Source organism: Choloepus didactylus, chromosome 8, assembly GCF_015220235.1.
Source record: "Choloepus didactylus isolate mChoDid1 chromosome 8, mChoDid1.pri, whole genome shotgun sequence".
NCBI classification, from domain to species: domain Eukaryota; kingdom Metazoa; phylum Chordata; class Mammalia; order Pilosa; family Megalonychidae; genus Choloepus; species Choloepus didactylus.
In genome coordinates this window covers 104,226,838-104,244,238 of record NC_051314.1, presented here as the reverse complement: position 1 = coordinate 104,244,238, position 17,401 = coordinate 104,226,838, and the positions used below count along the sequence as shown (strand labels likewise).

At 34.2% G+C, this 17,401-nt stretch overlaps 1 protein-coding gene across 8 annotated transcripts in view; it reads left to right on the top strand.

The window, feature by feature from the left end:
- CCDC91 (coiled-coil domain containing 91) overlaps positions 1–17,401 on the top strand; it is a 516,404-nt gene that overhangs the window by 391,444 nt on the left and 107,559 nt on the right. For all 8 annotated transcript variants that reach the window (XM_037844945.1, XM_037844940.1, XM_037844941.1 and 5 more), the window contains one exon: positions 2,752–2,928. In XM_037844945.1, coding sequence (XP_037700873.1) covers positions 2,752–2,928 — 177 coding nt within the window. The remainder of the gene's footprint in view (positions 1–2,751; positions 2,929–17,401) is intronic.

The following is a 17,401-nucleotide window of genomic DNA, read 5'->3' as shown; positions in this document are numbered from 1 at the left end:
GTAGCTTCTCCAGATCAAGAGTCTGCTTTCAACAGCTGTTTTCAAAATGTCTCTCATCTGCAGCTCCTGTGCTTTCTTCAAGTGTCTCTCTTGGCTGTAGCAAGCTTACTCCTTCTGTCTGATCTTACAGAGTGCACCAGTAATTTAATTCAGACCCACCCAATGGGTGGGCCAACACCTCCATGGAAATTAGCCAATCAGAGTCACCACCCACAGTTGGGTGGGGCACATCTCCATGGAAACACTCAAAGAATTACAATCTAATTAACACTGATAGGTCTGCCCACACAAGATTATACCAAAGATAATGGCATTTGGGGGGACATAATACATTCAAACTGGCACACCTGGTATTTGATAACTACTGTTCCAGGTCATATATATGGGTGTATGTTTGTACCTATTTTTACATTTATCAGGAGATGGGATTTTTAAAGCCAATTTTAAAAGTGCCCGTCTGTGTATTCACAGATATTTAATATATACGTAACATCTATAATACTAACTTCTCAGTTCTAGATTTAAAATTAAATTTAGGAAATAAATGTGGAATTTAAATGTGCACATCATTATGCCAGGGGTAAAAGTTCAAGGATTACTATGATTTTGGATTTTGTCAATCAGGTAGGAAACATATTGCATAAATCCTAATAAGGCAGGGAGAAATGTATTAAATTATTGTGAGTAGGTAGTATGTTTCACAGAAGTTTTTTAAACAATTACTTTTGAAATGAGTTTTGAAGGATGACTGTCACTCTGAATTGTGTTTGAATTTTATTCCATGGGTAGGGGAGACCAGTTGAAATTTTGCAGCATAGATGTGACAGTGGTACATGACGTTAGTTTTTAGGAAATTGGAGGCCACAAAGCTAGAAGTAGGAAAAGAATACTAAGAGAATGTACCAGAAGTCCAGGTAAGAGATAATGAGTATCTGAAATAGAGGAGTAGCAGCTTGGAAAGGAAAGAGACAAATCTTAGAAATACTTAGAACATGGAGTCAACATCGATGCTTGGTGAGGACTATATAATAGGAAGCCAAGTTGTGAACTCACAGAGTATGGAGTCAACAACCAAGTGTAAAGTAGTACTGCTTCTTTGGAACAGACTTTGATGTACCTGTGATATATCCAGATGATAAAGTCAGGTAGGCAATTAAACATACCTGACATGCAGACTTCAGAAGAAAGGAATGATCTGAAAATAGTAATGTGAGGTCTTTTTCTAGCATAAAGACGATAACCATAGCAATGGAAATTGTCGCATATATAATCCCCTAAGAGGAGAGGAGAGTGTACAGTAAGAAGTAGCCAGAGGTCTGAGCCCTCAAGGAACTCCAAAATTTAAAACAAGAAAAGGAAGACCTGAGGAGACTGAGTTAAATAGGAAAAATATAAGCTGTTGACCAAACCAAGAAAGGAGAGGGCTTAAAGAAAACAGAGTCAACTATGTGGAATACTGCTTAGAAATAAAGGAAAATAAGGATGAAAAAAACACATTTGGATTTAGCAACCTGGTGGGCATGGTGACTTTAGTGAGAGAGTAGCTTAAGAGTGATGGAGTAAATCAAAGTTCAGAAAAGGCTAACTATGAGTTTTGGTAACTTTTGTTAACTTTGGCTATTAACTGGAAGCAAGAGAAGAGGTTAGCTCCATGGGAATAGGCAAGGAGTCCATGGAGTTTTACTATATACCAAAGGACAAGGTTTTCCTGATGAAAATTCTGCAATTTGAAGAATTCTGAAGCCACTTTTTTCATGGAACACCCTTTTCCTGAATGTCCTAAGTATGGTATACATTTTTTCCAAAAGGAACAACATGAATACATCACCTCAAGAAAAAAAAACCTGACAATTTTGTTGCCAATGATAAAATTTTAGCTGTAAAGCAAAAGTTAGGTTTTTGAAGATTTTGAATCTGCCTCAAGGAATCTGGGAGTTTTCCAATGCTTGTAGAGCTTTCTGATGAGATTGATGGTAATACCAACAAAGGCAGTTTTTTCCTCTTATGGTATAATGAACTGGGTCAGTGTCCAGAAGAGATGCATAGCTAATGCATGAATATTTTACAGATGAAAAATGTTTAAAATTCATGAATGGTAAAGGATCCGCTCAAAGGACAAGGAAGGCTTGCAATGTAAAAGTACAAACTTCATTGATAAGATTTCATTGTCCATATTACAACCCTTGTCAAGGTTTGCTTTGGAACCAAACATTATCTGTGATGATCTGAACAGCCTATTAAATATTTCTTCCCTTTCCAACCGCGTATCTGTGTGAGACTGGATTTTTTAAAAATCTCACTACAGATTTAATACAGAAGGCAGATAGAAGGATCTAGTTATATTCTATGAAGTTGGATATTAAAGAGGTTTAAAAAATGTAAAAAGATGCCTTTCTTTTTAAATTTGGAAAATTTTGTTTTTCATAAAATACATTTTCTGTTAATATTACAAAACAAGTATAAACAAAAGCTCTTTGGAGTCCTCAATAATTTGCAAGACTGTAAAGGGATCCTGAGACCAAATAGTTAGAGAACCACTACTTTAAGCTAAGATTTGGTTCCCCTGATGTTTAGAAATGCCATGGAAATAAGATAGGAATATTTGAATAAAAAATAAAAATTTACTTTTATACTAGTTATTAAATATGCATAAAAACAATATTGTAACCAAACCCCATAGAATCAAAGTTGCCCTTCTTCTAGATCTACCCAAGTCTCTACAATATTTTTGTTTTGTTCATTTGTTTGAAGCTTGAGAAAGAAGCAATGAAGGATGCAGTGTTAAAGGCCATAGAAGAAGAAAGAAAAAATTTGGAAAAAGTTCATGCTGAAGAAAGGAAATTATGGAAGACTGAACATGCAAAAGATCAAGAAAAAGTGTCTCAAGCAATTCAAACAGCTGTACAAGAACAAAGAAAAATAAGCCAGGTTAGTAAAATTAACTTCTTGAAAATATTTCCTTTTTTCTCTTATTTTTCTTAAAGTATTCTTCCTATTATTTTATCTTACTTAAAATCACTCTAGTGGCCATATTGGTATATTTAATGTTTTTTAAGGTGCTTTCACCTTTCTGATATTGAAAACCTGGTAACCTACAGTTTTACCTTTTAATGCTACTTTCAAAAAGCTCAGAATCCAAATTTATATGTAGTTATTACAACTACTTTAAGCCTTCAGTTTAGCATATTTGTTTTTTTCCTTTTCATCAATACAGTCAATACAGAATAATGTATTTGTGAGGAAAAACAGTTTGATTCAATTAATTTACAAGTGTAAGTTTTATGTATAGATGCGCCTTTAGTTGGTAACAGTTAATATAGCCACATAAATAATCCCTATTATCTCATAAAGCTCATATACAGATCAACAACTATGATATACCTACATAATAACTTTTGCTGACTTATCTTAACAATTCAAAACTCTACATTGTCATTACCCGTAACTGAATTTTCAAGCTTTTATTTTACCTGGATTTAGTAATTTCTTTATATAGGCAATGGGATACTTGAATAAATCTTCCCTTAAAGAGGTATAAGAAGCAAAGAATAGCATCATGAAAGTTTTTTTTTTCCACATGGTCAAGCCTTACATATACTGCCATTGTTTATTCAACCATAAATGCCCATAAAATGCCGAGTCTCTGAGAACAAACAACCTAGAAGATTTTCTTATAGAATCATTTGCTGAAGCCCTAACAATCTCAGTGCTTCCTGTATCCAAGATAAATAATATAATTTTCAGAGGATGTCACTTAGTTTATTTTCAAGAACAATGAGTTACCCATTTTAAGTATCAAAATAAAACATATCTTTAGGTGTTATCTATGCTACGTAACAGTAGTAAAATAAGAGAACTTGTCTTTTTTTCCCACTAGAATAATGATTACTCTCTAATTCTTATAGAAACCTATGTTAGTATCATCAAATACATTTTGGGTCCTATTCTACATAAGATATGTAGTTGTCTGTTCAGTTGTTTGGAATGCCAGGCCAGTAAAGTCAAGGTCAATGGTTACATCGCAATTTGGGAGCATTTACTTAAAACTTTTGTGACCCCAGACCTCTCCTCTAACTTCACACAGATGTAGATTATCAATCACCATGAAATTGGGTAAGAGGGCATGAATAGATCAGCATATATTCACCACCCAAACAGAAAAATTGATGTCTTGAAGTACACAGTTCTATGCTGGTTTGTCAGGAGCACTCCTGTCTACCATACATACTACAGTGTATGATACTCTTTAAATTTGTTCCATATAGGTTCAGAGTACTGTGAAGATAATCCTAGTAGGTCATAAATACATACATAAATACATGTTTTCATATTTTACTAAAGATTGGATGTGTGTGTGTGTGTTTAAATGCCTTGTGACAGAGTTAAATAGAGAACTGAGAACTTCTATAGCAGAGAAAACACTGTGGCCTGGTAACTCACAGGTTTCCAAAGTACACTCAAGTCTTCTTTAAACAGCCCTATCCTTTTAATTTCATTTGGTTGGTTTTATTATAGCCAAACAACTTTTGCTTTCATTAACCCCTTAAAGCGTCATATTCTTGACCAACAGAACTGACAAATTGTCACTTCTTTTGGGATCTAGGTAAAATGTAAATACTCACATACTCACATGTCATCTTTATTTAGACCAGTGGGATAATCATACAAATTGCCATGATCAAACTTACTCTTTGGTATTTCACATTAGTAAGTTAAACAACTGCCTACTATGTTCCGGATACTGCACTTGTTTCTGGGGCTACAGTAGTGAAAATAATGTTTCCTCTTCTCAGAGTTTATCTTCTTGTGAGTGACTGACTGTAAGGCAATAAAGGTTTAATATAATGTGAATAATGATGAATGCCATTGTTCTAGTTTGCTAATGCTGCAGAATGCAAAACACCAGAGATGGATTGGCTTTTATAAAAAGGGGGTTTATTTGGCTATACAGTTACAGTCTTAAGGCCATAAAGTGTCCAAGGTAACACATCAGTAATCAGGTACCTTCACTGGAGGATGGCAAATGGCGTCCGGAAAACCTCTGTTAGCTGGGAAGGCACGTGGCTGGCGTCTGCTCCAAAGTTTTGGTTTCAAAATGGCTTTCTCCCAGGACATTCCTCTCTAGCAAGCTTGCTCTTCTTCAAAACGTCACTCACAGCTGCACTGAATTTTCTCTTCTTGAGCCAGTTCATTTATATGGCTCCACTGATCGAGACCCACCCTGAATGGGCAGGGCCATGCCTCCATGGGAGTATCCCACCAGAGTCACCACCCACAGCTGGGTGGGACACATTCCAAGCAAATCTAATCAGCACCATAAGTCTGTCCCACAAGACTACATCAAAGATAATGGCGTTTGGGGGACAAAATGCATTCAAACCGGCACAGCCATCAAGAAAAATCAAGCTGTGTAAGGGGCTAGCAATTGAGCTGAGGCCTGCACTGAAGTAAGGAGCTGGACTTATGAACAGCTGGAGATAGAGTGCTTCAGGCAGGGAAAATAGCAACTGAGGCCAGAAGGTGCTTGGTGTAATTAAAACTGTATATTGCTTTTATATGAGAATTGACAGACAAGCAGATCAATAGAACAGAAATGCATCCTTTAGAATTTTCTTTAGTGTCATTTTGCTAATGCAAAGATCAGAAAACTTTAAAGTCCTAGATAGTAAATATTTTAGCCTGTGAACCCTACAGTCTTTGTCTTTCCTACTCAGTCCTGTCTTTGTAGTATGAAAACAGCCATAGACAGTATGGAATGATGGCTATGGCTGTGTTCCAAAAGTTGTATTTACAGAAAGAAGCTTAAGGATTATAGTTTGCCAACTCCTGTTCTGTTTGAAAACTATCTAAGGTTTTATTTGCTGGAAATTAACTTTTATTTACATTCATTGTTAGAAAGATATTTTTTACTGGGTACAGAAATCTAATTGCCTGTTTTTTTCTTTTGCTATTTAAGATAGCCTTCCACTGGTTTCCATTAGGGCTGTTAAGAAGTTAGGTTCAGTCTCTCCTTTGAAGATGATCACACTTTCTCTGTATTTTCTGTGGTTTCTTATGATGTATCTGGGTGTAGATCTATTTATAATTCCCCTGCTTGGGATTCAATGGGCTTCTGCCTATTGTCTCCTTTTTCCTTCTTCTAGGACACCAGTTCCCCATATGTAAGACATTTTCCCCTTATTCTTAAAGTGTCTTGGTATTACTTCTTTATTTCCCATTCATTTTGCTCTCTGTTTTATCTAATTGACTTTTAAAATCTATCCATTACATTCTTAATTTTAGCTTTTTAATTTTTAGCTTTTATTTTTTAGTTCTCTAGAATATTTAGTTCTTATTCATATGTGTTATATCATTTTGTCCATTTGCTGTACTCAAGAGTAGTAGAGAAAGAACACTTGAGGAAGATACTTTCTAATAATTATATTCACTTCAGATTCTCAGACTTATAGGCAGCACATCATTAATTCCATAGGAAAAACTATTGAATTATGGATTGTTTTAAAAATCCCATGAAATTAATTACCCTCAATTATTTAAATTGCAAGGCCAGCAATAATTTATAAGTAGACCTTACCCCCAGCTACTAGTGATAAGAATCTAAAATCCTGCCTTTTAAACCTATTCATATAATTGAGGATTTTATCTGTGAGTTTCAGATTTATAATTAATGTCCTTTAATACCCTTTTAGGAAAATCTTCAGAATATTAGGCATTACAGTGTTCTCCATATTCAAGTTTCATTTAATGTCTTAATTCTAAACAAGTCTAGCTAAAACTGCTACTTGTACGGAATTTTTTCTTCAGCTTTAAGTTTAGAAAATAATAATAGTAATATAATGGCAGTGGTGGTGATGGTAATAATTATGACAAAAATGGCTACTATTTTTATTTCTTAGGCAATTTAAAGCAGATACCATTAAATGCATTGGCTTAAACCATGGGAAGTTATTAGCTTACATTTTGAGGCTGAGAAAATGGCCAAATCAAGGCTTCATTAAGGCCATGCCTACTTCCAGAAGACCTGCAGCTGGCAATCCTTGGCTCCTCGGCCATGTGGTGACATCTGCTGGTCTCTCCCTTCTCTTCTGAATTCTGTTCATTTCAGCTTCTTGCTCCTGTAGCTTTCTCTCTGTATTCATTCTGTTTATTACGTCCTCCAGTAAGAGGATTAAGACCCATCCTGAATAAGGTTGAGTCATCCATTAACTGAAATAGGTCTCATCAAAAGGTGCTATTTACTAGGGGTGCACACCTGCAGGAATGGATGAAATTTTAAGAACCTGTTTTCTGGGGGCTACATACTGCTTTAAAGTACCATAGCTATCTTTAACTCAATTCTAAGTAAGTGCCAGGCACTGTGCTAATTGTTTTGCATGTTTGATCTCACTTAATCCTCATAGCCTCCTTATGAGGGAAATATTGTTATAATCTCCATTTTACAGATGAGGAAACCAAACGTAACTCCAGGGGCCTTGAAATTTGCCACTACACTATTTTACCTCCCAGTGCTATTTTATTGGGACCGTCTTCGAATAAAATATAGATACATCTCATTGAACTTGTAATTAACAGTGTTTTGTTTTGTTTTTTTTCCTGACTAGAAAGTCACTAGCAACGAGGAATGGATAGTGTGACAGAGTAAACTCAGTGTAAACTTAAACAACTAAAATTACTCCTAAGAAATGCAAGAAAAAGAGTTTCTGATTTGTAGCTTACGTCTAGCTCTTCTCTGGCATTAACTGAAGAGATAAATGTTCAACTGTGACAGAAAACAAATCTCAGAAGTTATTTGACTGATGGTTTTGTTTGGCATTGGTCATAAGTTAAGTGTAAATCACACTATTGATTGTAGATGTGTACATTTTTTCCCTGAATAATTAAGCAGAAAGTTTACAACTGGCTTATTTGATTTTCATTTTTAATTAAATGAAATATACCATTGTGTTCCTTGAAAATCCTTGTTAAAGAAAGGAAAGTGTGTATGTTATTGAACCAGAGTGGACTGGTGTCATTGATTTTGCTGTTCTAGCAAAGTCCTGTAAAAGCACTCCAGTGTATACACACACTTAAACTCTGTCTGATATTGGAAGCTCTTCTTAATAGTTTATAACCATAGCCACTGTAATTTGGGTTTATTTTTTCCCCAAACCCACAGACATTGCAATCAATTGTTAAACTTTCTTAAAGAAATTTAGCACTGCCACCTGACCCTTCTTTTGAAAAAGGAAATAGCATCTCTGTTTTAGCTTACCAGGTGAGATAGTTTCACAATGCTGAAATATTTTTCTCTATTGATTTCTTTAGTTTTGACTCATTAGTTTATTTTAAGGTTTTTATTTACAGTATTTTGATATTAACTGACTTAATTGGTCAAAGGTAAAATCCTAATGGAATTTTAAATGTCTAATATATATCTAGGGAAAATAAAATTGTCCATCAACTTACTATATCATCCTTCCTGACCTTTTCCTTCTTTTATATGTCCTATTTCAATCAATGGGACAATAATCCACCACTCTGTCCCCTTCAAATTTGGAGTAAACAATGAATGATGCTATTTTCCCACAATTGTTCAGTGACCTGATCCCTACCTCATTTTCTGCCACTCTGTGTCATACTTTATGCTTTTATTACCAAACTGCTGCTACATATACTATGCTATTTTATGCCATTGGGCCTTTGGCGATACCATGCCTTCAGCCTAGGTTGCTATTGCCTTCCTAGTTTGAAAAACTCACTAAGTTATTTTAGTATTCAGCTTTTTTTTCCATCTAGAAAACTTCTCTTTTAACCTTTCAGATTGGAATAACTATTCTTCTTTCTTCTTAAGCATTCAATATAATTATACTATTGCCCACAAAGAATGTGTTTCTTTGTCTTTTCTACTAAAATTACAAGCACCTTGAACATAGGGGCTGAATTTTGAACAATTTGCATTAGATTTTGAGATGGTACAAGAAGAACACTGTTTTAATTAGACATACTGTATTAATCTTTAAAAAATGGATTTGATCTCCCATACAACAACTTGGTTATTTTAGGGTTCTGTTGTTTTTACATGGAATATTATACCAAAGAGCAGTGTTACCCAAAATAGTTGGATGTTATGATCCCTTTAAAGATAATGTGGAAGAGACAAGCATAATTATTTCCAGCTTCAGGAAAGTATTCACTTCTAGTATAGATTTGCTCTAGGGGGATGTGTGGCTGCATGAGTACAAATAGAATTTTTAGGTCACAATAAAGTAATATTTTCAAATTACAATGTGAGTATCTTGGATATTTTTTGCTTCCTCAGTACAAAAAATGTGTATGTTATTGACACTATCCCCCTTCTTAGTAACAAGTTGTGTTTCTTAGCCAAGGTATATCCTTCTGGATGTAGACTAATGATTATATCCCATCCCATGTTATCAGGTTCCCAGGATGCACACAAAGTCACAGAGTGAAGCCCTTAAAACTCAAATATTGGGACTTGCATTTTCAGGTATATAAACTTCTTTCATAAAAAGAGCTGTTAGTAGGCTTGTTCAGTATATATGCATAGAGGTTTTGAGAGAATGGTGCTAATACCAATAGCAAAGCTAAGAACAGGGGAGAGAGAAATTTTGTCCTAGTCACATTGCCTGATGGTGCATGTTCTTAGTTCTTTTATGTTCTTATACTTGAGGCTTTAACTTCTGTGGGTTTTTTAAAGACCATTTGTGCTGAATTTTGTTAATCAGAAGGATTTAAACTGATTGCCAAATAAATGTCTGAAGGAATAAACAGGGTTAGATTTGAGTACTAGCTTGTGACTTAAATGTTTTTTGACTAAGTTTTTAAAAGGTGTGAGGCTGTATTTACAGATCTGTGAACTGGGATTAATAATTCCTGCTTTACAGAACTGTTGTGAGGCCCTTAAAAACATGTTTCAAAAAATTAGTTAAAAACTGAGCTATAATTGTGAAGCACCTTCAGGAGTTAAAAAATACCATGCAAATGTTAGGTGATTCTGTGATCAAGACAGATCAGGAAATCAAAACAGACCTTCTAACATACTAACTGTTGAAGAAATTGGAGTATTTAGCTCAAAGAAAATAATAGTAAAGGAAGATATTACAATATTCTTCACATATTTGAAGGGGTATCATAAAGGGATTTTTTTTCTATTTAGTTGAAGAGGGACAGACAAGAAGTCTGTGAAAAATTTCAGCTCTGTTCAGTATAAATCTATCAAATCACAAGCTATCCAGAAAAATTGTATCATTTTATCCATGATTGCAAAGAGTAGATTGGATGGGAGATTGGAAATTGTCTATATTAAAGACTATTACTTCTACTGTCTTTTCAGTACATTAATTTCCTACTCCATAGGTTTTTACCCAATTACTAACATTCCAAAAATCTCATCTACCGTTCTTAAAATTGCAAATTCAGAATTAAGTGCTATAAAATTCTTTTAAAATCCATTGAAAATATTTGCCATATATAATTTATAATATGAATATGTATTTTACCTTACATAGAAATATAAATTTGTATTATATATGTATATATTATTACATATATCATTAAATATATTTATAATGTACAGCCTTGGCTGAAAGGGGCTATAGTGCTTGAGGGAAGGAATACATTAAAGTGGAGCTCAGCATTCAGGCTTTTTATCTAAAGGTATTTTCCATTTGGTGGCATGTATGATTAAATATCAAGCAAAAAACGTTAATCTTATAGGGCTGGTGAGATAGAATGCAGAGTTCAGGGTTGCCAAGAGGCCAAGTTTCAGAACAAATGCTCAGAAAACCAAAAATCAGTGTTCTAATTCCCCCAAATCACTGGCCACATCATAAGCTATGGATATGCAGGGCAAGAATCTAAAAATCCTACAAGGAAAAAGAATTCCTGGGAGGCTAATGAGCTGATCAGATAGATCTACCAAGAAAGCAGAGATTAAAGCCTTGCTTGAAGGGCTGTGGTAAATCAAGGGCCTTCATTTGAGAACCTCAACATTTCTTAGAGTAAGGGCCACATTTTAGGAGTAATAGCTATACCTTAGAAATGAGGGCAAAACTGAAGTAGACCAGACTCAACAAATCCTAAAACAAAACTTCAGCATGTTCAGCATGCTCAAGGTGACTCACATTAAACTTAACCTTTTTAAGAGAAAGATCACTTTATGCATTTTAAAGCAAGATGTATTACTAAAGACAGGACTATTTGCTCAAGTCCAAGTGTATACAGTAAGATATAAAATCCTAGATTCTTATGTACTTTATTACAAAATTTCAAAATTGTTTAAAAAGCAATGGTTGACGGAACTAAAAGAAAAAAATTTAAACATGATCATGGTTGGAGATTTTTAACATACATACTACAGTTATTGATAAAATAAGACAATATCGGTAATAACAGACAAGATTTGAAAAACACAATTACCAACTTGACCTAATCAGTAAATATAGAAAGTTACATGAAGCAACTAGGACTATGCATAGAACATTTACCAAAGTTAACCATATGCTGGGCCATAAAGCAAATCCCAACATATTTCAAAGCATTAAAATCATTAATATATTCTCTATTCAGAGAAGAATTAAACTAGACATCACTAATATGAAGATAACTAGGATCCAAACAATATTCTAAATAATCCATCAGTCAAAACAGAAATCACAATGTAATTTGGAAAATATTTTGCATGAAACTACAACATAAAACATGTAGAGTAATGAAAGCAGTGCTTAGAGGAAAACTTGTAGCTTTGGATGTATATAATAGAAAACAAACAAACAACAACAAAAAAAAACACAGTTGACCATTATTGATTTAAAATGTTATCTTAAAAGATATGGAAAAAAAAAGTACCAGCAAATTAAACCCCCAAAAGTACAAGGAAGAGTAAGAGTTGAATTCACGGAAATAGAAAGCAAACCTAACAACCGAGATTTGGAAAGATTAATAAAATTAATAAACTACCAAACTTAAGGAGACAATAGAAGAGAAAACAAATTGCACATGTCTGGTATGAAAACAGGGGTGACATTCACTAAAGAGTACCAAAAGAGGAAAAGAGAGAGAGAGAAAAAAAAAACAGAAAAAATATTCAAATAGTGGCTAAAACTTCCCCAAATTATTTAGTAACAAGAACTTACATATCCCAAGAAGTTCTACAGACTACAAGTAGGTAAAACGGAACGAAATCCCCAGACATATTATAGTAAAATAATGTATAATAATATGTACATAATGTATTGTTGGACCTGTAACATATAGAAATATACTATGTATGTAATATATTGGCTAATAACAGGACAAAGGAGAAGTGCAGGGGTTAGGCTGTATTGGGCTAGGAAATGATTACAGATGGTAAAGTCATAATTTTAGACAATGTACTGTTTCTGTAACACTAATAAATGTAATACATACATGTATACATATACATACATATATATACATAACAAGGTAACAGAAAGATACAGTAAAAATAAAAACATTCAACAAGATCATCCACCATTTCATAAAAAAAAAAAAAAAAACCACAAACTAGGAATTGAGGGGAACTTCCTCAAACTAAGAAATATCATCCGTGAAAAACCAACAGATAACATAACACTTAGTGTGAGAGACTACATGTTTTCCCTTAAAATCAGAAAGACAACAAAGAAGTCTGTTCCCACCATTGCTGTTCAACATTATACTGAAAGTTTTACCTAGGGCGATTAGGCAAGGAAAATAAAAGCATTTAAATGGGAAAGGAAAAAGTAAAACTCTGTATTCACAATAACATTATCTAGTGTATGGAAAACCCTAAGGAGCCCACTAAAAAACTATAAAACTGAAAAGGAGTTCAGCATGGTTGCAAGATACAGGATCAGTTTACAGAACTCAGTTGTATTTGTATAAACTTAATAATGAACAATACAAAAATTTAATTTAAAAATTTTATTTGTATTAGCATCAAAAAAGATAAAATAGGCAGAAATTCAACAAAAGAAGTGCTGAACTCATATGAACTTATACTCTGAAAACATCAAAAAATTTTGAGAGAAATTAAAGAAGACCTAAATATTTGGGGGGGGGGGTGACAGGTCCTGTTCATAGATTGGAAGAATTAAGATAAAAATATCCCCCAAATTGATCTATAGAGTCAACACAATCCTAATCAGAATTCCAATTGACCTCTTTGAAGAAACTGATAAGTTGACTCAAAAATTCATATAGAATTGCAAGAGACTCAGAATAACCTAAACAATTTTGAAGAAGAAAAACTAGGAGAACTCACACTTCTGATTTCAAAACTGACTACAAAGCAATAGTAAGACCATATGGTTGTGCCAAGGATAAACATAGAGGTCAATGGAATAGAACTGAGAGTCCAGAAATAAACCCTCATTTCTGTGGCTAATTGATTTTTGACAGGAGTGCCAAAACCACTTATTAGCTAAAGAATACTTTTTTCAACAAATGGTGCTGCGAAAACTGGATATCCATATGCAAAAGAATGAAGGTAGATCCCTACCCCATGCCATTTACAAAGCTTAACCAAAATGGGTCAGAGACCTAAATTAAATAGTCAAAACCATAAAACTCTTAAAAGAAAACATAGCAATAACTCTTCTTAGCAAAGGATTCTTAGCTATGACACCAAAACCATAGGAAACAAAAGAAATAGATAAATTGGGCTTCCTCAAAATTAAAAAAATATTTTTGTTTCAAAGAACAGCATCAAGAAGGTGAGATGACAGCCCACAGAATAGTAAAAAATACTTGCAAGTCATATATACAGTGAGGGACTTGTGTTCAGAATCTTATATGAAGAACTCTTACAAGTCAATAATAAAAATGGACAAAGGACATACATAATGTTCCAGAAGTGTGAATGACCAGTAAATCATTAGTCATCAGAGAAATGAAAATCAAACTCACGATGAGATACCACTTCATACCCACTGCAATGGCTAGAATCAAAAAGGCACAGCATTGAGAACATAGAGAAATTGGAACCCTCATATGATGATAGTGGGAATTGCTTTGGTAAACAGTCCTCAAATGATTAAACATGGAATTATATGACCCAGGAATTCCACACATAGGTGTATACCCAAGAGAAATGAAAATATATATTCATGCAAAAACTTATGAATAAATCCTGTACTTTATGCATAATTGTTATGTAAACCCACTTCTCTAATTTAAAAAATAAACAGGTGATAAACACAGGCTATATAGTGTGCTGATTTGATTTTTTTTAATATTGCATCAAAATATTATTTTGAAAAGAATAAGTCTATAGCAGTGTTATTCATTACTGGTCAAAAGGTGGAAATAACCCAAATGTCCACCCATCATTACCCAACGAATGGATAAACAAAATATATTTCCATATGATGGAATATTATTCAGCCATAAAGAAGAATAAATATAGCTACAACATGGATAAACCTTAAAAACATGCTAAGTGAAATAAGCAGTCTCAAAAGACCGTATTATATTAATCTATTCATATGACATGTCCAGAGCAGAGGAAAGCTATGAGACAGAAAGTAGATTAATTAGTAGGTATTTAGGGCTGGGGGAGAAGTGGTGGTTTGGAAGGTGAGGGTTGATAACTAAAGGGTAGAGAGTTTCTCTTTGAGGTGAAAATGTTCTAAAATTGACTGTAGTGATGTTATAGCTATCTGAATATAATAAAAATAATTGTGCACTTAGTTGTATATGAATTGTATGGTATATGAATTATATCTCAAAGCTGTTAAAAAAAAAAGCAAAGAAATACAATCTTACGGATACAGTAGAGTCTTAAAAAGAAACAATATAAAGCTACAAGTAATTAGGAAAGTGTGGTAGTTTGCATAAGAGTAGACCAGAAAAATAGAATACAGAATCCAGAAATAAACTCACATATACACTCTTTTGATATAAGACAAGTGTCCTTTACAAGGTAGTGGAAAGGGTGGTCTTTTCAAGAAATGATCCTGGGTCAATTGGCTACCCATATTAAGGAAATAAAATTTAAAGGAGAGAAACTTGATTCCTTCTTTAAGTCAAATAAAGTTAACTCAAAACATAACATACATGTAAAACTGGAAGCTAAAACAATCAAACTGAGAAAACGCTTAGGAAAGTATCTGCATGATCTTGGTGATAAGCAAGGATTCTTTGTACTCTCGTGAACACACTCCTTTAATAGAAGGAAGACGCAAGCCCCACACTGGGAGAAGATTTTGTAATGCATGTATCTAACAAAGGATTTGTATCTAGAATGCATAAAGAGCTTCTATCACTCAATAAGTTAAAACATAACCCAGGAGGCAGAAGAAGATGGCAGTGTAGAGAGGAATGGAAGCTAGTTAGTCCCCCGGAACATCTAATAAGCAACCAGGAGCAACTAGTAAATAATCTGGAATAACTGTGGGGGGGACAGACGTGACTGTCCACTCATCAGACACCAACCTGAATTGGGAGGAATGCCCGAGATCGCAGCATAAAATCTGTAAGTAAAAACTGTGGATCCAAGCCAAGAACCCCCTCCCCCCACTGCCCCCCCCCAAACTGCAAAGCCTTGCTGTAATAGAGAGCAGCACTCTCCAAGCATATGAATATAGCTCAGCCTAGCTCCAACTGAGGTTTTTATATATATCACAATACTCAATTCAACCGTTATTTATACACTGAACAAAAATTAGTGCTTATGTCCTCTAAAAGATGGGAAAAGGAATGAACAAAAGGGGCTTTAATCATAATAGGCCCAAATGGAAACATTAATCTAAATTTCCATCCATAGAGGAATGGATGAATAAATTATGGTGTATTCACACAACGGAATATGCAATACTACAACAAAATTAAAAAAAAAAACTAATGATGCACTCTACAATATGAATGACCATGAAAAGTGTTATGTTGAACAAAGTCAGCCACGAACATCACTAACATAAAATAACTAATGAGCAAATGCTGAGAATTGAATTTGAGGACACAAGTTATCAGGGGATAGAACATGAGCAGATTGGGCAATCGACAATGCAGGAGTACGGAACGTCCATAAGTCTTATTGTAAAGGCTCTTAGATTGAAAGCTCTTACAGCAGTCACATCTGTTCCTGAGTTTTAACTGTTACTTAAGAGCTCTTTAGTTGTTACATAATTTATATTCTCTGTAGCACACTATCTAATTTAACCTGTCTGGTCAGTTTATTTAAGCAGCATAATTACAAGGAACCTAGAATAGAGAACATGTTCTTGTTATTCTGTAGAGGTTAATGTAATACCCTGATACATCCCAGAATACTTGAGGCAGAAAATAAAATGTATTTCCAAAGTCCACTTGAGGGACTGGGGAAAAACGTGGAACTATTAAACGGGGAATTCTTGGTATTCTGTCAAGCATTAGGTTCTCCCAATTTAATAAGTCAAGCCCTCGATCTTGGAACTAGCCCTTATAAAACTTGCTCTTGCAAAGGAGAAGCTAAGCCCACTTATAATTATGTCTAAGAGTCATTGCTAGGGACCTCTCTCTCTCAGCAAACTCTGCAGATAAACTCACTGCCCTCCCCCCTACATAGGACATGACCCCCAGGGGTGTAAGTCTCCCTGGCAACATGGGACATGACTCCCAGGGTTGAGCCTGGCCCTGGCATCATGGGATTGAGAAAGCCTTTTTGACCAAAAGGGGGAAAAGAAATGAAACAAAATAAAGTTTCAGTAACTAAGAGAGTTCAAATAGAGTTGAGAGGTCATTCTGGAGATTATTCTCATACAATATATAGATATTCCTTCATAGTTTCTAGTGTATTAGAATAGCTGGAAGGAAATACCTGAATCTGTTGAACTGTAATCCAGTAGACATGATTCTTGATGATGACTGTTTAACTGTATAGCTTTTATTATGTAACTGTGTGATTCTGAAATCCTTGTGACTGTCACTCCCTTTATCCAGTGTATGGGCATATGAATAATAAAAAAAAAAAAAGACAAAAATATATATAAATAATGGGGGTATAAGGGTTATGGGAGTAATGAGTATGTTCCAAAATTGATTGTGGCAATGAATGCACAACTATATGATGATACTGTGAACCACTGATTGTATACTTTAGGTGGATTATATGGTGTGTGCATATAAGCATTAAACAAAAAAATTGTGGGAAGGGTCTAAAGTGGTACTTTGAAAGAAATTATAGCCCTAAATACTTTTATATTAGAAAATAGAAAAGGCTGGAAATGAATGGGCTAGCACTCCAGTTTATTTATAGAGTAAGAAGACCAGGAAAAAAAAAAATGGAAAGAAAATTGAGAGAAAGTAATTCATGACATATTTTCAAAATTGTCAACAAAACTATACTTTCATTTTTTTAAAAGATAAATTTTGCAAATCTCTGACAAGATTGATGAAGAAACAGAAGTTATTAATGAATATT